Raw genomic sequence first — 23,834 nt, forward strand, 5'->3', positions numbered from 1 at the left:
TATCCCTGAGTAAGATGTTGCATTGGGTTTTTATTTTTAAAAAACGTGGAACGCTTCACGAATTTGCGTGTGATACTTGCACAGAAGCCATGCTAGTCTATCTTATTCCAATTTCATTATATGTGATACCCAAGGAAGCACTTGCATTAAGTTTCTAAAACACATCTTTTGCTTGAGTATATATGAAATTTAATCAAATATTTCCCTGGGGTCTACATAGACAATCATGTTTTTAAATATGCTAATGTGTTAAAGCCCACTGACTGCTTTTCTAGGAGCGAGCAAACACTGCATTCCTTGAATAACCAGCCATGGTTATGGTTTTTAACGTTTTTTATCACTTAACGGAATTTCATCTGTAAATATCTGGTTTAGGATTTTTATATCCATGTTAATGAATGAGACCTTGTGATACTCCATTCTCAGAGTACCTGTGCCAGTTTTAGGTATGTAATTATGCCAATTTTGTAAGTTAGTGGGGACTTCCTCTTTTTTATTCATTTAAAAGAGCTAGTAAGTTTGAAATTACCCATTCTTAAATATTTGCTTAAACTTGCTGATACAACATTCTTTACCTGGCATTTTCATCGGGAGATGCTTAACTATAGACTAGTTTCTTTATTGGTTAGAGATCCATTCAGATTTTTTATTTTATTCTAAAGTCAGTTTTCTTCAATTTTCCTACTATATTTTTGCTAAGAATATGTATATCCCACCGATGTTTTCAAATTTATAAATACATATATTATCTTACTTTTTGCATTTAATTGTTATCCTTTTTAGTTCCTAATATTGTTTATTCTGTCTTCTATTTTCCCTGGTCAATCTTAGCAGACATTTGTCAGTTTATAATCTTTTCAAATACCAAAGTTTTGTTTGATCCCCTCTAATGTATCTTTTATATTTCACTAATTGTTGCTTTAACATTTTTTTCCTTTTCTTACATTTGCTTTGCTTTCATTGGTTAATGGTCTTTCTATATATAAAAGTGATGGACTTCTAGATAAATAACCTGAAGTTCAAATTAATTTTTTTACTAATAAATTTTAGATTGGCTTTCTTCACAGTTAAATAAGTTTTTGTTTTGTTTTTAAATAAACCATTCATTTTAACTTTCTCCTGATCCATTAACTGGTCATTGCTGCAAAGAACAGAAAAAGGACCTAAGTTCAATTTTGACACCTTTAATTCATAATCATAAATGATCAAAAAATACGGGATGAAAATCTAGTTTAAGAAAGCTTTACAAACTTACTTTCTTCATCCTGAATTTTCCCCATTTGTTCTTCAAGAGTTTTATGGTCAAAGTGGAATGCTTCTAACACTATTACTAGCAAACTGTTAAAAAAAAGATATACACATTTTCATTTGATTACCAATACCATTTGACTATTAAAGTTAATGTAAAGTCATAAATATTAAAATTACTTTTACTAGTCTTTGTTTTTACTTTAAACATTACTATAACCTTATTAATACAATGTAAAGAGATTAAAGACAAATTCAAGAAATAATTTTAAGATTATATTAAATAAACAAAAATAAGAAGTTTGACAATACCTGACACCCAACTTTTGATTGATCTGTCCTGACTGTAAGACATGAATGAAATGTTTCAAGTAATATACATATGCTGACCAAGAAAGATGTCTGCAAATAGCTCCAATAACTTCTATGGCAGCAATGGTTATATTTTCATGCTGTAAAATAAAAACAGCATAAATGTAGAACAAGTATTGGCTGATGGCCTACTAAAAAGCTTACACAGTACATGATTAGTAATTATAGAAAGGGGAGAACATCCAAATGTCCCAATTATACTCCATATTTCTTCTTCTGATTCCAGGAAAAAAACGCATTTAAAGGAGTGACAAATTCCTTTAACAGATATTATTAACTCTTTTCCACTCAGACCTCCCTAAGTGGTTCAAGACTAGATATAGTGAACGAAATCTATTTAAGATACAGAAATAGACAAATATTGGGGCTCAGATGTAGCACAATGGTAGACTGTTTAGCATATGCAAGGTCCTGGGCTCAGTGGCTGGCACTGAAAAAAAAATTGACAAATACCAAAAACTATACACTACATTGCTCTTAGCAATCAAAACTACACTATTTTAGCTGGGCACAGTGACACACACCTGTAATCCCAGCAGCTCAGGAGGCTGAGGCAGAAGGATCGTTAGTTCAAAGCTAGCCTCAGCAACATAGGAGACCCTATGCAACTCAATGAGACCCTGTCTCTAAATAAAAAATAGAAAAGGGCAGGGGATATAGCTCAGTGGTTGAGTGTCCCTGGGTTTAATTCCTTGTACCAAACAATAACTACAACAAAATGCTGTCTCAGAAACATCACTAGAAAAGGAGACAAAAATATATGAAGCAACACTTTTCATACTCTGAACATTAAACAGAATGGGAGAACAGAACAGTGATCTCTGAGAGTAAAGAAACATGAAGTGAGTCTTGTAATTACACAAACTTACTATGTGCAGAGAACTGCAGTCACAAACAGCACAGGAAGGTAAAAGAATGGCCCAGTGATCTCCCTGAGTTAAGGAGACAGAGCTGAGGCTACGGTAATAAGCCCACAAGCGCAGATTACCAGAGGAAGAGACATATACACAGAAAGCCCCTTGAAACTCCAGCTGAGTACTGATGAGTATATGTGAGTAAGGATGAGAAGAGGAAAGAATCATAAAAAAGAGATGACAGAGTCATCAAAGACTATTTAAAAATGAAAATAGTCCATGCTCCTATTAATTAGAGTGTTAAAATTCATGATACATAGGGCATGATACTGGATGAACACCTTGACTTAGGAATAGAGAGCACCAGGAATTACAAATGTGCAAGCAAATATAAAACACCTTTTCCTTATTTTTTTAAGATGTCATTAAAAGATGAGTAACTATTTAAAGCAAAAATAACAATGTACTGTAGTATTTAAAGCTAATTAAGTAAAAAACCTATGATAAAAATATTACAATTAGTAATAAGTCAACAGAAACCAATAAATTAACAAAAAATAACAAATTCATCCAACAGAAGGAAAATAAAATGTGGGCAAATGAAAAATACATTATAAGTTTACAGCCAAAGTTTATTAACAATTATATTGCATGTAAATGTCTAAAAGTCAGTTAAAAGGGAGACACTATCAGAATGAAGTTTCAAGGAGCAATCTTTCAACTACTAGATTCTTTCTTCTTCTTTTTTTTTTTTTTTTTGAGTCATGGTCTTGTTAGATTGTTCAGACTGGCCTCAATTTCACAATCTCCTGCCTCAGCCTCCCAAGAAACTGAGACAGTATAGACATGTATAATGGCACCTGATTTACTTAGATCAATGGCACCTGGTTTACTTACATCATTCTTTTAAATATTTCTTAATAACTAAATAAACACTATTATTGTAAAAGGCCATGTAATAAATTGCATAAACTCAAGTCACAAATCCTGACATTACCACAATTAAACTTCTGTGACCATTTCTTTGTTCCACCTTTCATTAATCTATATAATCAATAAATACTCAGCCACTTTTCCCCAGGTACCAGGCACTGTTCTAAGCTCTGTATAGTACAAAGGTTAAAACAGCCAGAATTTCAAACACCAGTTCCAGCTCCACTTTTGTGAAACTTATAAAACCTCACCCACTCTCAGTTTCTTCTCCTGTAAAACAGTGGTAAAGAACAGTCTTTATCCCATAAAGTTGAACAGTGGTGAGGATGAAGTCAAGTATACAGAACAGTGCCTGGTACCTGGTATAATGTGAAAGATAGCTATTGTTTGATCTCATTTCTTAGGAGCCATTTAGGCAAAGGCTCTGCTGATCAGTGGAGTTTACCAGAAGTCCTATGACACAAAAATAAAAGAATATTATCTCAGCAATATGACCATTTCTAGAAGGGGAATGTTTTGTGGATGGGTTTTGTGAGGTAATAATAATAGTAAAGATTCAAGTAACATCAACATTTACATAGCACTTACTATGTACCAGGCATAGTGATAACAGCTTTAGAACTATTCTAAGCCTCTAGTTATGGTGAAGATGGCAATGCGGATGCCATCAACTCATTGACATTTTGGCAAAGTGTGTCATGATATGGGCAGAGATTTGTCAGTTTCTAGATTTAATGCCCTACCTTGAGCATTTTCTCATCAAAAATTGGAGTCATGGCATAAGGCATAATATAATTCTGAAGAGATTTTGAAGACATCACAACTTTGCCTTCCATTAGCTGTTTTGCCAGTTTCTTCAAGGCTCTTGCTCTTCTGTGGATCTGTGAGTAGATAGAATATGAATTAGTTACTGAATAATCTCACTTATAACCAGCTCTACCTTAGGACCACTGTCTTTTTCCATGGAAATATTAAAGGAGTCAAACACAGTCCATTTGTTACATGAGCAAACTGTACCTTGATTTACTTACAGAAATGCAACCTATAGCATTTGTTCAACAATAGGTCCCAAAGCATTGAAACTTAGGAAAAGACAGAGAAAGGTATACTATTATGATTTGTAGTTTGTGATATCATTAAAATAATCATACCCCAGGAAACGATCATCTTATTTGCAAATCTGACTAATAACAACAACCAAAGAAAGAAAAACTTATTAAACCTTTGGGGGAAGTTAAAAATATGTTTTCTAAATGAGACATATTTCCAGGCAGGGAAAAGCAGAACTGCTGTGTACCTGAATGTGCTTCATGTTCTCAAAGAAGTCCATTTCTGGATCATGGTAATGAGTAAGCTGTACCAAGTCTTTAAACTCGAGCTGATCTGGAAAGGTTTGAATTAAACAGGAAAGTACTGTGGTATAATCCTGTTGAATACTCTGCAAATCAAGAAAAATATTAAAATTTAAAACAATCTGCTTCCTAGATAAAATGAGGTGGCACCAAGAAAGCCATTAAATTAAGAACCACCACCATCACCACCACCAGCACTAAACATTTCCATTGTAAAAAAATCAAAAGTGATTGCTCCCATCTATTCCCACTCTCCTGTTAAACGTTTGGTCACTATTTCAAGTATCTTAATTAAATTAACTAAGCCTGACTCCTTTTCTACACAACAGTGGCAGAAGAATGAAAGTTTAAAACCAAACCTCAGATAAAAGTATTCAAAAGACAAAGTTACAATACCTCTGTCTGGCTCTTCAATCCTTTCCTCAATTTCTCCAGGAGTGAACGATGAATGATTTCTTTATATTCTTTCTCTGTGACATTTAAGGCAGCTAGCTTTTTGATAATACTCATCAAGCACATGCTGGCATTATCACTTAAAGACATATCTCCTAACTAAAAATAAGAAAAAGAACCCAAGTTATTCTGTATAATAACTACATACAATATGAAATATTATTTCCTAAGGAAAGTGAAATATTATCACTGGTTTTTATAAAAGTCCCTACTAAGAAATGCACCTTGAGTATTGCATAACTCAGGACGAACACAGTGGAGGAATGTGAGGGATATAATCAATAAGTGTCTTTGAGAAACTATGCTTATTGAGAAGTGTCTCTTAATTTCAGGAAGCACTATGAAGGGTATGTTTTAGTTTAATTTCCCCAAACAAGCAGTATAACAAGTCCATTGAAGCCAATTTTCAATATTCAATACCATTAGGTCACCACTGAAAATGACAGAGTTGGCTGGAATAATTTTGGTTACGTGCCCCAGAGTTCCTGGTTTGAAGAATGTAGCCTAGTGTAAAGAAGATATTCCCAATTCAGTCAACCAGGCAGTGACACTGAACACCAGTGTTGAAACTGGAAGTGATATATCAAGAATAAGCTCCAAATGGGAAAGCATTTTTTTCATGTACATAATAACAAATAATTATGCTGCACAGTTTATAGATGGTATTACATAACTAATAAAAAGCAAGGATTCCATTTTCGTCATTTTTGAACTTTGTTCAGTCCAGCAACATGGCACTTACTATAACCCAAATACCTTTTACTTCTACCATATCATCAATAAAAAGGGCAAACTTTCAAGTTAGTTAACAACAACAAAAAAAAGGTATGTAATTTGACACACCATAAAATTCATCCTTTTAAAGTACATAATCCAATGGTTTTTCAGTCTATTCTGAGTTGTGAAACTGTTACCAGTATCTAATTTCACAATATTTTGTCGCCCCTAAAAGAAGGCCTATACTCATCATAGATCATTGCTCATTGCTCCCTCCATGAAGCTTTTTTCTCTATTGAGTTTTTAATGTTTTTTGTAGTTATAGATGGACAGAATGCCTTTATTGTATTTGTTTATTTTTATGTGGTGCTAAGGATCAAACCCAGTGCCTCACACATGCTAGGCAAGTGCTTTGCCAGTGAGCCACAGCCCCAGCCTTCCTGCAGCTTTTGATAAACATTAATTTACTTTCTATCTCTTTGGATTTCTTCTAATATGTAACTTTATTTTTTTTGAAGTGTTTCTACCTACAGTATTTTATTTGAAATATCTGTCTTTCGAATAATAACAGTAAGTTTTTTGCCAGGTGAAAAATTCTTCATCTAAAAGAAATTTTATCCTAAAAACATTTATCCTTGACAAAAACAAATTTAAAAATTAGGTGATAGTATTAGATGGTTGTATTATCAAACAATAAAAATCTCACACAATTTTGCTATAAAAACCTACCTCCATATTATAGAAACAATTATGCATAACTGGAATTAGGAAGTTAACATCCACAGTCTGCATTTCTTTTATGTAAGAGGTGATGGTCTGGAATGCTGCAAAGCGAATGTCGAAGTTGATGTCATCAAGATGTCGTTGATCAAAGGCATTAAGCTACAAGAAATGCCATTGAAATCACATAAATGATAAGGTGCATAAATCTTAAAAATGATAATGCTTTTGACATCAAAGAGAAATGAGACTCCTTCCTTACCTTGACAACATCAGTAATATAGTTTAGTCCACTCTCAAAATCAGAAAGACTCTAAAAGGAAAAGAATGGTTGATCAGTGAATAGAATTTTAACTTTTCTGACTTCCTCCCCTTAGCTCAGTACACAAATTCATACAAAACCATCCTACTGTCACAAAAAAAGGTTGTTCCGATGCTTTTTATGTCAGTTTTTTAAAATATATTTTAAATTTTGTTTGAATTAGTATATGTGACAGTAAATTGCATTTTGACATGTCATCTATAAACGGAGTATAACTTCTCATTCATCTGGTTGTACATGATTGTAGAGTTACACAGGTCATATAATCATATATGCACATAGGGTAATAGTGTCCAATTCATTCTACTGTCATTCCTACCCCCATAACCCCTCCTGTCCCTTCCTCTCCTCTGTCTAGTCCAAAACAGATCCATTCTTCACCCCCTTATTGTGAATTAGCATCCGCACATCAGAGAAAACATTTGGCCTTTGTGATTGGCTTATTTCGCTTAGCATAATATCCTCCAGTTCCATCCATTTACTGGCAAATGCCATAATTTCACTCTTTTTTAAGGCAGAGTAGTATTCCATTGTGTATATACCACATTTTCTTTATCTATTCATCTTCTGAAGGGCACCTAGGTTGGTTCCATAGTTTAGCTAGTGTGAATTGAGCTGCTATAAACATTGATATGGCTGTGTCACTATATCAGTTATCTTTTAAAGAAAGGGTGATTTGGGGTAGAAATAAATATTACATACCTGAAACACTGTACAAAGCAACTGTCTTGACAACTTGTTCTTAATAACTGAGAAGAGTTTGGCAAGAGGCTTGAGAAAGCTTGTAGGATCCAGACAGTGTTTTAACAAGTTTTGCACTGTCACCAGAATATCAACCTCCGTATCCTTTAGAAGAAATGAGAAATCTCATTTCAGTAATTTATAGAACAGGTCAAATTGTATTTTGATATATTATAGCATTGGAAATAATTATTGATATGTAAAAGTAGTACCTGGAAAAATAACTGCATAGTCTTTTAAAAGGTTTTAGAATTTTAACTTAATATAAGATTCAATAATGTTGATAATAGTTTCTTCCTTTAATTCTAATAGAGAAAAATGTGGGTTTGAAACATAATTTCTGCAATTGTGTACTCAAAAAAGAGCTAACAAAACAAGCTTGCTGAAGGGAAACAAGACACTTCTGGTCATCCACAGATTTGTGGTATTCTAAACTGAAAGTACTTTACACAGTGCTGTAGCGAGTGATGATCAGTGCTCCTGAGGCCTTATTGAATGAGTGAATGAGCCACTCAGAGACGCATAACTGAGGAAGGGTTTGAGGGTTAGAAATTCTTCACTATGTCTAAATATTAAAAAGTCTGACTTTCATTGAGTTTTTACCATGTGATCCATATTTGAGACTAAAAATTAGAAACTAAACAAAGAAAATAAAGAGACTAAAACTTTTACTGTTGTGGCTGACGATGATGTGTTACCTTTTTGCCTGTCCCCATACCTATTTCTGTGAAAAGTTTTCTACATCTAATTTCTATATAGTTTTTTAAGTTCCTTGGGACAGACACATCAAAGAATTTAACCAACAGCTGGGTGCGGTGGTGCACACCTGTAATCCCAGTGGTTGGGGAGGCTGAGACAGGAGGATTGTGAGTTCAAAGCAGCCTCAGCAACTGTGAGGTGCTAAGCAACTCAGTGAGACCCTGTCTCTAAATAAAATACAAAATTGGGCTGGGGATGTGGCTTAGTGGGTGAGTGCTCAAGTTCAATCTTCAGCACACACACACAAAAAACAAAACCAAAACAAAAAAACAGTAAAATTATTGCTTGTAATTAGTGATAAAGTGCCACTTCAAAGACAAAATAAATGTTGTATGAATTTGTACCTGAGCAATATTGCCACGGTGGAGGAAAGGAAGGAGAAGTGCAATGAGGACAGAACTTTGTTCTTTGTCTTTCATAAACTTGCTTATCCTAGAGAAGGAAACAAATGGATATGTTAGGAAGACAAGCAAGTTGAGAATATTTCTCTAAGAAGTTAACTTTTTGTAGAAAAGCATTAGCAACTAAACACAGACTTTTAACATTTCAATTGACGGTGTACTGTACATGTGTAAGAAGGTTAACTTAGTTATTTAGCAGTGCCCCTCTAATCTTATTCCTCTACAACACCAGGTTCCTGGGATGATTCTATTTGTTTTACAATATCTGATCCCATAGGTGGGCTCCCCCTTTCTTTCTCATCCCCCTCCCACCCTTCCTCCTTTCTTTTTTTGATATCATAAATTGAACCCCAGGGCACTTAACCACTGAGCTACATCTCCAGACTTTTTTTTTCATGTTTTAATTTGAGACAGGGTCTGCTAAGTTGCTTAGGGCCTTGCTAAATTGCTGAGCCTGGCTTTGTTCTTACAATCCTCCTGTCTCAGCCTCCCAAGCCACTGGGATTACAGGTGTGGGCTATCATACCTGGTGGAATTTATGATTTCTTACTTTGCAAGGAAATAACATTTTTGCTAAGATTTAAGGTTTTACATACAGTATTTCAATAACTCTTGTAACAGCCCTGTAACAGGGGAATTATTAGAGCCTTGTACATACTAAGGAAGAACTCTATCACTGAGCTATATCCCTAAGCCCTAAGATAAAGTCATTTCTTGCACTTGGGTTTACTAACCTTGCCCTTTACAGAAATCACAATTATATACTACTAGGGTCTATTGACAAACAGACTCTTAAAAACAAACAAACAATCTGTTCTTTCAAATTAATCATTTTTTTTCAATTAAGATAAAAAATCAAAAACAAAAAGGATAAAACAGAAAAGGGTAATGATCTCACTGAAGCCAAGGCTTTAATTAAAATATGCAAATACTAACTAAGCAAAATCTAGTAGTCTGATGTAGGACTCTGAAGTCAACTGTCTTTAATTACATGAAGGCAAATGCATAAGAAGTTTCTAGTGATTATGTCAGCAAAGAAACAATTCTGTAACTTACAAGTGTAGGGCATTTAAAATACTGTAAGTTTTTTTGGTATTAGGGACTGGACCCAGGGCATTGCACATGCTAACCCCCTGCTACACCACTGAGGTACACTCCCACCCCTACAGATATGCTTTGTGTGTGTGTGTGTGTGTGTATGTGTGTGATAGTAGTACTGGGTATTGAATCTAGGATGTACTACATACTCCTGAAAAATTTTTAAACTTATTTACCATGTTCAAACAATTGAAAAGCATGTTAAAAAAAAAAAAAAAAAAAAGCATAACCATGCATGATAATGTAATCTTTTAAGTACCAATGTCACTTACTTTGAAAGAATACCAAGTTCTTTACTGACTTGTGCCCTATTCTTTTTCTTTTTCACCTTTTCAGTACTTATTGTGGTTTTGCTGAGGTACTGAAGAATCGTAGGTACATGAGGTAGAATTAATCTTCCTCCTACAGTGATAGACTCTGAAACACAGTTATTAATGTCTTGATTTTCACAAATTCTCATAAAACATAACTGTATAGTATCTTCTTGATGACAGATACAGAAAGTAATCAACTACTAATAAACAATTAAATTTCAACTCTAAACCTTAAATAACTTTTTCTTACTTAAAAGACTTATATTGCTAGATAAAACAAAAATTTATGATAGAGATACATAAGGCTTTATTTAATCCATTTTTGATAACAGTAACAGAATTTTTGGAGTAATATGGTAAGAAGAATTCAGAGAGATAATGGTAGAAGTCATCTGATAATTTCCTAATGGATAACTGAGACTCTGAGGGCAGTAAGTAATCTGCATTCCTATGTGTTCAAAGAAAATTCAGTTTTTATAAATAGAGTATTACTTTCCAGAGAAAAGAAACTCTGAGCACTCAATTAAGAAAGTCAATTCTAAGGACCTTTTCATTTTTGAGAAGAGTCACTGCCTCTGAAGACAAAGAATTATTTGCTTTATACAACATACACACCTTCTGTGTTTACTACTGTGTCGGCAGTGTATACGCATCCAGTTACTGGCAAGCTCGAGACTGCTTCTGTAGGCTCAAAATCTGGAAGGTTAAGAAGGTCATCAACTATATCCATCACAATATTGGCTGTGGCATCAGAAAGATTCTTTGCTGAGAGAATTGCAAAGACATTGGTCAATATATCACATTCTGGGTGCCCAGGTTTCTGTTTAGCCAGGAAAGGAAAATATCTGCAGGGAAAAAACCATTGTAATAATCACCTATTTTCCAACGTTTATTTCTAAAATATGTTCCATATGAATTTTTACAATGAGTTTAAAATATAGACGAGTGTGTATGAACATTAAAAGGTTTGTTTAAAAGAGGAATTACTTTAAAATCTAAAACTTGATCTAAACTAAGCACACCTCGTAAACATTATACTACTTAGGCACTTTTTGTACATTTCTTATTTAATCCTTACAATATCTCTATTAGGTAGTAGTATTTCCACATTACAGACGAAAAAACTGAGACTTATCCAAAGTCATTGTGCTAATAAACAACTAAAAAAATTGTAGAGATGCAATCTGAACCACAGTCTAATTCCAGTCTTAGCCCTTTCTGAAAAAAACATGTGAAAGCCTATTTTATTTTTTAATGTGAAATCTCCCCCTTTAGAATGTTTTTAAAATTTAAATTTTTTTTAAAATCTTAAAATTTTAATTTTTAAAAAAATTTCCAGGAGTTATTATACTAACAATTTATAAGAAAAAATTCAGATAGTTTGCTATCAATTCACTATCACTGGAGAAAAGAGTTCAAGTACTTAGTACTAACAAGCTGATGAAAAAGTTCTGAGGTTGTATTCATATGTCTTTCTGTATAATAAATATTGGGCACAGTATGCACAGGTTCCAAGCATGAGGTAGGTCTCTTTTTATTTCCATTCTATAGGTGGAGAAACTGAGGCTCAGAGGCCATAGGAGAATGGTATTGCTCCATGCTGAGGTGTATGGCTCATTCATTCAACATGCAATGAATACTGACTAAACATGGATTAAGAGGAGCAACCCTCTGTGGAGAAAGACATAATTATGAGTGAGAAATGGTTTCTGTCCGCAAGGAGGCTTGGGCAGATAATTATAAAGGCGGAGAGTACAATCAAAGTTGTATGTGATGTCAGGGCCTTAAAAGAGTGGACAGTACTCCCAGGAGGAAGAGACTGAGCCAAGCAAGGGACATGGTAATGAGAATCAGTACAACTGAGAGTGTGGTCAAGGACAGTCCCAGTTATGTTGGTTGTTTTAGCCTCATTAGTTTCAGCATCTTTTCACCCAAAGGAATGTAGGGGACAATAAACTGTACAATCACTCTAGTTGGTAAGGAAGTATTTGTTGTCTTGAGTTCACCTAATTTCTGAGACAATTTATCCTTATTATAAGCTTAAAGATACTGGCTATTGTTCAGCTCTACATGCATTTAGGTAAACATTAGACTTCTGTACAGATGGAAAAACCTATTTTAATATCTGATGGACACTTACATAAACTGTAAGTGAACTTCAAAATGTGAATTTATTTTTAATCAAAGAGTAACATTCCCATGGAGTGGTTCTGAAATATTCATTAATTTTTCTACATAAAACTACATGTGCATACCTCCTGCCATGAGGATTCTAAGGAGTCAGACTTTTTAGATTTTTTTTCAGATGAGTATCAAATATAAAAGAAGTTCCCTAGGCTAGTTTTGATTAGATTAACCCAAAACACCACCCCTTTTTAAAGGGGGAGAAGGGGGAAGATTATACCTTGCATTTCTGCTCCATATACTAATTAGTTTCAGCAGAGGAGTAGGTGAATACTGACTCTCAGATCCAAGCCTGCAGATCTACAAAACAAAATTTAAAATGAACATAAAATAAAAACACAGAGAGAATTATAGAAAAGCAAAAACAACCAACAAGCAGAACAGAGAGATCACATCACAAGATGAAGAAAAAAACAAGGGACAGGGATTAACATGTAAAGAAAGGCTGAGAAAAAGATAAAGGGAAGCAAAATAATATTGACATCAAAGAAATGGCAGAGATGATGCATGGAAGCTCTTGACTTGAAGGAATCAGGTATTTTAGGTTTCAAATGGTCAGAAAGGATTGAGAGTTCATGCAGCTAGAAATCTCCTAAGATCAAATCTCTCCTGTAGTCTTCTGTGCTGTAACTACACGTCTAGCATCAAGTGATTACAACTAGAGAAATCAAACAAGAAAACGCACACCAAAAACACCTGAATATTTCCCCTCAATGTTTATTTGTGAGGAGCTATGAAAGTTAATTTTGTTTAGAGACACAATCATATTCAAATTAGCTTTAAATACAAATGCCTACGTATTCAAGAAACTAAACTCTTGGTCTTTAGATCTAGTAGTGGAGGGGAAAAAAAAAAAAACGTGTTGTGAAAACTTTCAGAAATAAAGAAATGCTTGCTGTTAAGAAAAAAAGACCAGAATAAACATTCATGTCTAGGAGGCAGGCTGAGATGTTAAATTAATAATAAGGAAGCAGAAGATGCCCAGGCAGAAAATAGAAATTTAGGTTTACCTGGGGCCAAACTGCACCATGAAACACAGCATCAATTTCTTCTGTTTTGAACTGATAGGATTCCCAATCCAAAAAGATATCAGTAACCATTTTGATTCCAAGACGTCTTAAATTTTTCAATGGGTCAATAAACCTCAGCTGTATCTGCAAAATAGAAGATCTGCTATATTAACAAAAAGAAAAGAAAAAAAAGTACATACCCAATTTTTTTTTTTTTCCTGATTCCTCAGAAAGGCTCTCCTGCTCAGATGTCAAACTGAACTGAAAATCCTGTTATTAAATCTATTGACTCTGATTCACATAGGGACATCACAGGAGCAAGTCACATTGCTATTCTCATTGAACTGGAAGGAAAATCAGAGCAAAAAAATCAAGTGCTCTGCTATCACTGCCCAGTAAAATCACATTCACTGTCCTTAAGAAAAAATAATCACATCTGCAACAACTTTGCATGAATAGAATGTTCTAAACAAAACCTCCCCCCACCCCGCCCATCTCAATGCCTCAGAATCAGGATTAGGGGAAAAAGAATTAGAACTTCATTTCAACTCAGAGTAATGTTCCTTTTCATTTTCACACTGTATTATTCTTATTTTTTGCCACTCTAAAATCTTCCAAATTGTTTATTAATTGTTATTTTCTATTTCTGTGTCAAATTCTTGAGATCCTACTTCCACTCCCCTTTCTCTCTCTGGCTTTCACATACAAAAGAAAGCATAGTCCTTGATTTTCTGAGTCTGGCTTATTTCATTAACGTAATGCTCTCAAGTTCCATCCATTTTTCTGCAAATGATATAATTTTGTTCTTATGGTTGAATAAAACTCCACTGTATATAGACACAAAGTTGGTTCTATGACTTGATTATGGTGAATTGTGTTGCTATAAACATGGATAAATGTATCTTTTCTTAAAACTAGAAGTTTTAAATTATTCTTGTTAAAATTAGTCTAGGGGACAAATCAAAGAATCTGTGACCTTTCCATAAAGTAGACTATTTTGTGTAGTAAAGAAAAGACAATGAATTAAGGTATGGAAGATCAATGGGTCTGAATTAAAAGCAAACTTCTTTTTATAACAGATATTGCTATTTCTACTGCATTCTCCTTTCTCTCGCTTTTTTTTTAAATTGGTTGTTCAAAACATTACAAAGCTCTTGACATATCATATTTCATACATTTGATTCAAGTGGGTTATGAACTCCCATTTTTACCCCGTATACAGATTGCAGAATCACATTGGTTACACATCCACGTTTTTACATATTGCCATACCAGTGACTGTTGAATTTGCATTCTCCTTTCTCTAAACACGCAGCCAATTAATTGTTCAGACTCAATGTAGAATAATGTAGTGAGTCCCAACCAATGACATTACGGTCCTAATCTTGACCCCAACTTAAAAACTTAACTGGATGCAAATTTATTAAATTAGATGAGAGACTGAAAATCCCAAAGATATTCAACAGACAAGAAATTCTATGAACTTGGGAAGAGTAAACTTTATGGAAAAGAATTTCCACTTGATATTAAAAAATGAAAAAGTGTAAGCCAGTAATAAGAGAGACAATGGCCTCAGAGATTTCTATCACGTAGAGAATGTTGTAAAAACCAGACTTAAAGAGGAAGTTTCAACCCCTGACTATTTTGCCAACTGACTAATATACTGTGGGTGATGGGCACAAAAGTACCAACTTATTTGTATATATGACTTTTATTACCTACATCAACATCTAAAGACCACCCTAAAAATGTACAGATGACTGAAATGCACTCAGATGCTGAATATCAAGTCTATGACCAAGATATCACATATAAAACTAAAAGGGAAGTTACTTCCATGAAAATCTGATACTCTGATCAACAGATCGATTTGAATCTGAAATAGTACATTTTAAATTCAGGTGACTTAAATAAGAATGAATAAGAATGCTCTTAACTAATTTGTTGTACAAACCTAAGGAACCATAGTATCTCACATATCATCTACTATCAGCTTATATTATACAAGTTAAAAAGATGAAAGAAATGACAAGCAAATACAAAAGGTGACACAGTTATAAGTCACTCTGATCTGCTTCAATTCTACTGGCAGTATTTTATATGAGCTGAATTATACTTGGAGTGAAAGATAAATACTGTCACTGATACTTAAAATAACTCGGTATCACCATTATCTGAAGCAAATGCCAAACCAACATCAGCAACCATGATTTTAAATAAGACATCCCTGTCCTTCTCCAATCCCACCTATCCCCCTCCCTGCCTGTGGGTAGGATTGGCAGGCCCTACTTGTTTCTGCAACTCCAGTGCTGGCTACCCAGTTTACTCCAAAACTGTTGGATAAACTGGAAAAAACTCTCAAAATGAGCAACTGTAGACTTTAATTCCTTAACTGTCAGTATGGCTGAAATTATGTACATTATTACATCACTTAAATGTACAAAACGCCCACAAAGCGAACAATAATCTTTACGGTACATCTTTTAATGTCGTCAGTACCCTGAAGGATAGGAAAGACATAAAACAGCAAATGTGTAACTGAACTCAAACACATAAATGTAAAACTTTAACTCAAGAAAATTCACTGTAGAATAATTGCATCATGCTACTTTAAGGAATTCCAAAGACTTGTTAAAAAATAAAAAGAAGAAACCTCATAACTATGCATAAGCTTAACACCTCACTAACTAATGAACTGTGAAATTGCACAAATGATCCTCTGAGTTACTGATTGGTGACCTGGTAGCAAGGCTGCATTATTGAGTAACTTCTAAGTTAACCAAAAATTCAAAGGACTTTTACAGGCTTTACAAAAGCTATCACTTCTCATGGTTTAATATATCCATAGTCACTTTCACTTGCTATAAAGCATAAACATAGTTCTTCCTATGGTCCTTTAGCTCTCATATAACACAGAAAGATTTTTCCAAGACCTACTTTCAGTATTCACTCTTGACCTCCCACAACCTCTTTTCCACCAAGAAACCAAAGTGATATTTTTAAACATCAGACTGTCTTTAATACTCCCCTGCTTCAACACTCTCAGGAACTTCCCACCACTAAGCTGTTTAAGTGTACTTTTTTTTTTTTTTTTAAACTCTATTTTATTTATTTATATATGGTGCTGAGGATCAAACCCAGGGCCTTGCATGTACGAGGCAAGTGCTTTACCGCTGAGCCACAACCCCAGCCCCTTAAGTGTACTTTTATACTTAGATGTAAATGTACCTCCTGGCCATAACCTACAAGGTATACATAACCCACCCTATCTACTTTATAGCTGAACGTCACCTTGCCCAACGTTCCTGATTTCTGCCACCTCTACCTTTTTTCTTCTTAGAACATGCCATGACTTTCCACCTGAGGAATTCTACACTGGTTGTTTCACTACTAAAACAGACTTACATCCATGCCTATCACCAAAATGCAGCCTAAAATTTTGCCAGTCAATTTTCACTTATTATTATGTTGAAATTATTTTAAAATAAAAATATTTAAAAATGTAAATCATTTATTAGGACTGTATTTGAGAGGCGATTCACCAGACATATTCATAAATGAAATGAGCCTGGATCTTTACTTCGAGGTCAGTCCCTGAAATTATTACGTATGGATTATTTCATTAAACTCCAAAGAGTACACTTACATCTATATACTAGTTTCAATGAAACGTAAGTATATTGTTTGGAATACAATTCAGAAAACATCTACCAGAACACTTCTTGGCAGCTGGCCAGTTGATGTGTCTTCTCTCATCTCCCTGCTTATCTATTCAAGACACTGCAAATTGTAGGGAAGCATTTACTTGGAGTCCCATGTAACTATGTCTCAAAGTAACAAGGATGATGGCAACAGTGACTGATTTATTTACCAACCATTCTGAAGAAAGGACAACTGGATGATAGTTTACAACTCTTCAGCTCCTGAAATTAAACTTCAAGGCACACCAGCTCAGTGAGCTGAGTTTCTGAGAAATGTATACAGGTCTACTATTATTCCACCTCCTTTAAAAACCTACACTCGATAACAAGGAATTTGCATTTGCTAGTCATACATAAATATTTGTACATAAATATTATAAATACATAAATATTTGATTCCTAATAAATGGAAGATTGATTTTTTTAAAGAGACACTCTCAAGGGTTATATATAAGAAGATTTAGGTTAGAAGGATGTTAATATTTCAGTCCCCAACCCAATTCCCAATTCCCAGACTCCTCAGCCCAAGAAGAAGCATCTATAGTCAAATCTCTCACCTTTTCTCGCTGGTCAAGGATGTGTGATACGGTTGCTGTCATACAGAGCAATATCTGCAAAATCTTTGGTAAATATTCACTGATCAGATGGCTAATATTTTTCAATACTATTTCAAGGCTATTTAAAATTCCATGCTGACGTCCCAAAGGAAGAACTTTAGACAAATCCAAATCTTCTACTGCTTGAATGACTGCAGAATGGCACTCTCCTAACAAAACAGAAGAGATAATTGTGTACTGTAAAATGTTATTATGTTATTACTATATGTAATTATGGCTTCAATTTTCCTCTATAATACAGTATTTTCTACTGTTATAATTAATAAATGACAATGCACCTTTCTCATATACTATCTCCTTTTGATTCTTACCAGATATTCAATGAGCTAAGTAAGCCAGGTTTTCCTATTCCCACTTTAAATAAGGAAACTCAGGAATAAAGGAGGATAAGAAAATTGTCACAGAACTCAGTCTCTTGGCCCATTTCTCATCCAATTTTTTTTAATGCTATTCCTAAAAATCTGAGTTACTAACAATCTTTCATTCCACCTGACAACTTTACACATATTTTTGTTTTGCTCATCTTTCAATGAGCTGAGTTCAGTGGATTCATGGAAACTGCTCTGCTATATTATAAACTCCATGAAGGCTGAGAATCCAATGTTCTATACCTCTTGTAGTCCCTGCCTAAGAAATAAAGCAACAGTCCCTTATAAATAGCTGTTGAAATATTGATTTCAGAGCTTCTGAAAACATGTTATTACTTAAGTTTTACATAAACCAACTGAGATGAGATCATGAATCAACTGATCCATAAGTCATTCTACCCTCCTATAGTGGGGCTATACATGAACAAAAACTTTTGTATTCATTAGAGTCAACTTTCTTTACAGGACAATATTATACTGAATGAAATTCTTTTAACAGCTGGGCCCACTATCACAGAAAAATATCAAACTAATTCAATACATTGCCTTACAAATAAATATCTATGTTTGGATAACCCAAAGCAACTATGGGACAGGTTTTTGTAGTCAGAAAGGTCTGGGTTTAAATCCTAACTCTACCACCTTCCAGTAAATCTCTAAGCCTCAGTTTCCTCATTTATAAAATGGGGACAATCATATACTGATAGCTCAAGTGGTTGCTTTAAGGATCAATTGAGTTGTGTGCAAAGGGGACTGTTAGAACATCTGGTATAAATTAAGCACTTAATAAATGTTGGCCATTATTATTAGTTATAATTACTAACATTGTGTACCACACATACCACAGAGCCTTATAGCTCAGTGTATACACTATTCTTTCCTTCAATTCTTGACTGTGAGGTTGAAGGTAAATATTATACTCACTTTTCTGTTTTTAACTTATCAGAGTACCTGGGGCACAAGAGGTGCTCAATAAATCACTCTCAATAGGTGAATGCCTCAGTGAATAAATAAATACCAAGACAAATAAATTTTGCGACACACTTTTGATTTCTTAGAAGAAACCCATTCTTTGTGTATGGATAAGTATTCACCATTTTTCAGATGGCCTAAATACACAAAATAATACACATTTGCTTATCAAGCACTTAGTAACATAAGAGTGCCGATAATTCCCAGGATCAATTGTGAGATCACCTAATTCAATGTTTAAAATGAATTGCACTTCAGCTGAAAAACAGTCATCACGGTTGGGAGGATCAACCCAATTAGAAATACTTCTAATGTCCAGGAAAGTATGGAAACATATTACTTTTATAAGTTTCTACATAAGTTGTCTGCTACAGTAACATATTCAGCAGGGAATGGGAGGCAGTTGGTGGGTACCATTCTTGAAGTGTTTCACAGGTTCAGACAGCAGGTCTAAGAATATCTGGATTTCTTCAGGTTGAGACCCAGCAAGGAAGCGTAGAACAATGGCCATGCGGGTGCCTGAAGCAGATTTCCCCTGAGTTTTACTCCCAGTTTTATTCTTCATTCGACCATATAAAATTCTGAAAAGTCAAAAGAACATTATTTCTTTGCACGTTAATTCTAAAACACAATACTAGTTATTTTCTTTTCTTAAAAGGCTATAAGAGAAACTTAGCAGATTTAAATTGGAAAAATGAAAACAAATGAAATATTTACATTGACATTTATAAAAATAATCATTGTCATCATCATCATCATTAGGCTAAAAGGAAGCAGGAAGAAAAAGATATAGACAAAAGGCCAGAAGGTGTTTTTCTGTGTGAGAAAAGAAGCAGTAAAATAGTTAAGTCAAAGGTTAAGTATAGTCAAGGAAAAATGAAAACAAGAACATAGTGATTAAAAGGAAATGAAATAAGAGTAACTATATGCAAATAAGGAAACTGCAAAGATTTTAGTTTAATAGCTAGGAAAAAACCACATATAAACAAAAAGAGCTTAAAAAGGAAAAAAGGAGTAGACCAATAATAACTGGAAAACGTGGTTTATATGCAATACACTGTCCAATATAGTTGAATTTTAAAAAATTATTTTTGTTGTTGATGGAACTTTGTTTTTATTTATTTATATGTGATGCTGAGACACAAACCCAGTGCCTCACACATGCCAAGAAAGCACTATACTGAGCTACAACCACAGCACCATAGGTGAGTTTTAAAAAATAACTGCTGTCATAATTTCCTAGCAGAGTGAAAGAAGGAAACAGTCCTTTTGTATTAATGAAGGTGGAAAAACTAATAACTAAGATGAGTCAATGACCAAAAATAAAACTACACACTAATATTGCTTAGAAACATAAAGCACAACATTTCTAAACACAGTATCCAGTTCTGGGTTAAAACCAAATAAGAATTTTCCCAGGAATTGCAACAAAGAATCTTCAATAAAATCTGTTAAATCAAATATAGGTGAACAGCTCATATTAAAAAAAATAATATAACCATTATAACAGTTGCTTAATAAGCATACAATTCAACATCCACTTCTGATAAAATTCTAAATAATCTAATAAAAGCTACTTTCTTAACATGATACAACATATTGACTTTTTCAAAATTTAAAGATAGTGGTTTTCAAACTTTTTGATATTAGGACCCTTTAACACTTAAAATTTATTGAGATTCCCACAAGAACTTTTGTGTCTGAGTTTTATCAGCTTATATTTACTATAGTAGCCATTAAAACAGAAAAATTTTAAATATTTGTTTGAGTTCACTTAAATAAAAACTTATTACGTGTTAAGATAAATAGCATTTTAATGAAAATAATATTTTCCAAATTTCTCTTCCTTAAAAATTAAGACTATTGGCATTGTTTTATTTATTTTCTGTCTGGTTTAATATAAGATTTGCCTATCTGCTTTCAATCTGTTGGGGCTGAAAGAAAATCTAACCTCACACAGATATGTATTGGAGAAGGAAGAAAAAACTTTAAGATTAATTGTGACTATTCCACTTTGATATACCAACAAACTTTGAGAACCTTATTATATTAAAATCTGTTTACTTTGCACTTTGAACAGAACTCTTACCCTTACATTGATTCTGTAACATGCAATAGTTACTCAGAAAACACTAAGTCCACTGAGTTACATGGAACGCCAAATACTTGCACATTTTATTGCAAACCAAAAGACAAGTGTGCATATTAACTTTACATCATTATCCTCTTCATAAGGAAAGTTTTTAATTAATTGGGAATCTGTCAAGTTCACAGGAGCAAATAACAGTTTTCTAAAATCTTGATTTTCACTTGAATACTAGAATTTATCACTGGAAACAAATGCTATCAATTGTTTCTCTTGAAGTGACAGGCTCACTGCCTATTTAGAAGATTCCTAAGTGTGAAAGGAATCATAGTCTACTAGCCAAACTTCCAGATAAAAATGGTGTTCTGTGAAAGGAAGGAAAAAAAAAAAAACGTGGCCAGTTCAACTCGTATCTTATTCACCCATATGTGAATAAGCAGTGTGCAGCAGAAGAGTTTTTTTGTATACTTCCCACTTTGTCATACAGAGTAGAAAAAATATATACTGAAGGGTCAATATTCACCAAGGACACTGAGTAAAACTAGCTTTTGCCTTGCCAGTACAAATGTCAACACAGTGAAAACAATATGGTCTTATTTTATTATTATGAAAATTTTGGACCCTATGGACTTCCCTATAGGTGTTTCAGGGACCTCCCCAAACAAGATGAGCAGATTTTAAGAACATGACTGTTAATAAGTAATTACTGTTAGCCCATAACGAAACAAAGATAATCACTGCCACCACCACTACCAGTTAATTCTTTTAGGCTATTTGGGCAATAAATAGGATAATAAGCTGGAAAAAATGGTTTTATATCATACATGAGTACAAATTAGTTCAACCAATATTTATTAAGGGTCATGGAGCTCACTTCCTATGATACGGAAGATAAGGAAAGATTATGTTGTATGATAAATATTGTAAGGAAAATAAGTAAGGAAAGGGCCTAGTGAATATCAAATAAGAGAGGTATGATTTTATATAAAGAATTCAAGGAAGGCACCTCTAATAATGCAGTCACCCGAAAAGTGTGAAGTTACACACATGATGCCATTTCTCACCAACAAATTAGGAAAAATTAAACAAATAATAATAATAATACCCAGAGTTGGAATAATGGGGAAACAGCTATCCTACTACTGATAGGAATATAAAGTGGCTCAAAAATACTTGAAAGTGATTGGATAATTTATATCAGAAATTATAAAAGGTCTGTATTTCTCCCTTAAATTATCTGAGAAAAATCATCAGAGACTGGGTCAAACATTCATATTCACAGAAAATAAAACTGTTGATAGAAAACAATTATAGACAGCAATTTGGCATTACTTACCAAAACTTTTTAAATGGTCATAAATTTTCCTATTGAGGATCCACCTCTAGAATAATTACACTATCCCATTAATATGTACAATTTTTATGCTTTTATGTACAGTTAACAATTTAAAAAATCCAAGTATACTTAGTAAGAATAAGTCATGAAGGAAAATGAAAAACCAATGATAATGAACAAATACCTACAAAATTTAAAAAAAATCTATCCTAATAAATTGATCTAAAAGATTCACAGATATTCAAAATCAGACATGTGTTTTGCAGAAAACAAAAACTAGAGCCAAGCAAAAGGCTCAACAAAGGGGGCTTGGCTAAAAAATTATGGTAAATCTATAAAACGAATAATCATACTTTGAAACATCTTATAGTATAAGAAAATTCATGTAATATGTTTTAAGTAAAAAAAAAAGATAAAACATTTTATGCAAAATGATTGCAATTTTCTTTTAAGAACTGTATATGCATGTATTCTGACAGTTTTTGGTAGCTTGTATTTTAGGTTTTATGCAACCCTTTGATTTTTACTTCTAGCTTTTAAAATGTTATTAGTATTGTTGATGTTTATAATTTATAATTGTTTTGAAAGATCATGAAGAGTTTATTTTTGAGTTTTGGGTAAGGTAATTTCTACTTCTCATTTTTATTGTTTCATAATCCACCAATAATTATAATTTTATATAAGTATATATAAGTATATATTAAGTAAGTATATTTACTTATTTACTCATATTTTTATGTCCATTACAGCAAATACCTTAATGCTGGCTATAAATGGAATCAGAGTCATCACATCAGAGAAAGTATAGGCAACAGAGGATATGTGATCCATCTTCCATCCAAAAAAGGGACGTGAAGCCCAAAGAATCTAAAAAAACCTGCCCCAGCTTTCAGGACTACATAATCCCAGAGCTGAATGGCAAGTAAAGGTCTATTAAATCCCATTCCTATTCTCATGATCTTTCCAAATCCCATCACCCCAGAGCCACTTAGCTAAAATTTTTAAACTTCATTTTTTAATGCTCTGAATATATGATCTCTACATTATTTGTATATAACTTTGTATTCCACTGTCTATAATTTAGAAAGCAGTAACATCATTAAATATAAATATGATATTTATAGACACTGGAATGAACTCTTTGTTCAGTTTCTTTAAATGGATTTTTCTTTCTTTCTTTTTTTTTGGTGGTGCTGGGGATTGAACCCAAGGCTTTGTGCACATGAGGCATGCACACCCAGCCTTTGTGGTACATCTAAACAATAAACCTAGGGAA

The 23,834-nt window shown here is 33.5% G+C and overlaps 1 protein-coding gene and 1 non-coding gene across 2 annotated transcripts in view; both read right to left on the minus strand.

Annotated features, from left to right (window-relative positions):
• Utp20 (UTP20 small subunit processome component) overlaps positions 1–23,834 on the minus strand; it is a 94,323-nt gene that overhangs the window by 27,958 nt on the left and 42,531 nt on the right. The window contains exons 26-40 of the mRNA XM_071609595.1: positions 19,551–19,717; positions 17,737–17,945; positions 13,479–13,622; positions 12,689–12,768; positions 10,900–11,129; positions 10,243–10,387; positions 8,816–8,903; positions 7,674–7,817; positions 6,912–6,962; positions 6,659–6,811; positions 5,156–5,311; positions 4,705–4,845; positions 4,151–4,288; positions 1,561–1,700; positions 1,256–1,338 (exon numbers count right to left, since the gene is read on the minus strand). Of these exons, the coding sequence (XP_071465696.1) occupies positions 1,256–1,338; positions 1,561–1,700; positions 4,151–4,288; positions 4,705–4,845; positions 5,156–5,311; positions 6,659–6,811; positions 6,912–6,962; positions 7,674–7,817; positions 8,816–8,903; positions 10,243–10,387; positions 10,900–11,129; positions 12,689–12,768; positions 13,479–13,622; positions 17,737–17,945; positions 19,551–19,717 (2,069 nt within the window). The remainder of the gene's footprint in view (positions 1–1,255; positions 1,339–1,560; positions 1,701–4,150; positions 4,289–4,704; positions 4,846–5,155; positions 5,312–6,658; positions 6,812–6,911; positions 6,963–7,673; positions 7,818–8,815; positions 8,904–10,242; positions 10,388–10,899; positions 11,130–12,688; positions 12,769–13,478; positions 13,623–17,736; positions 17,946–19,550; positions 19,718–23,834) is intronic.
• Positions 40–141, minus strand: LOC114088801 (U6 spliceosomal RNA). Its single transcript, XR_003582063.1, has one exon. It is a non-coding gene; the product is annotated as a U6 spliceosomal RNA (small nuclear RNA).

The sequence above is a fragment of the Marmota flaviventris genome, chromosome 3, assembly GCF_047511675.1.
Source record: "Marmota flaviventris isolate mMarFla1 chromosome 3, mMarFla1.hap1, whole genome shotgun sequence".
Lineage (NCBI taxonomy): Eukaryota > Metazoa > Chordata > Mammalia > Rodentia > Sciuridae > Marmota > Marmota flaviventris.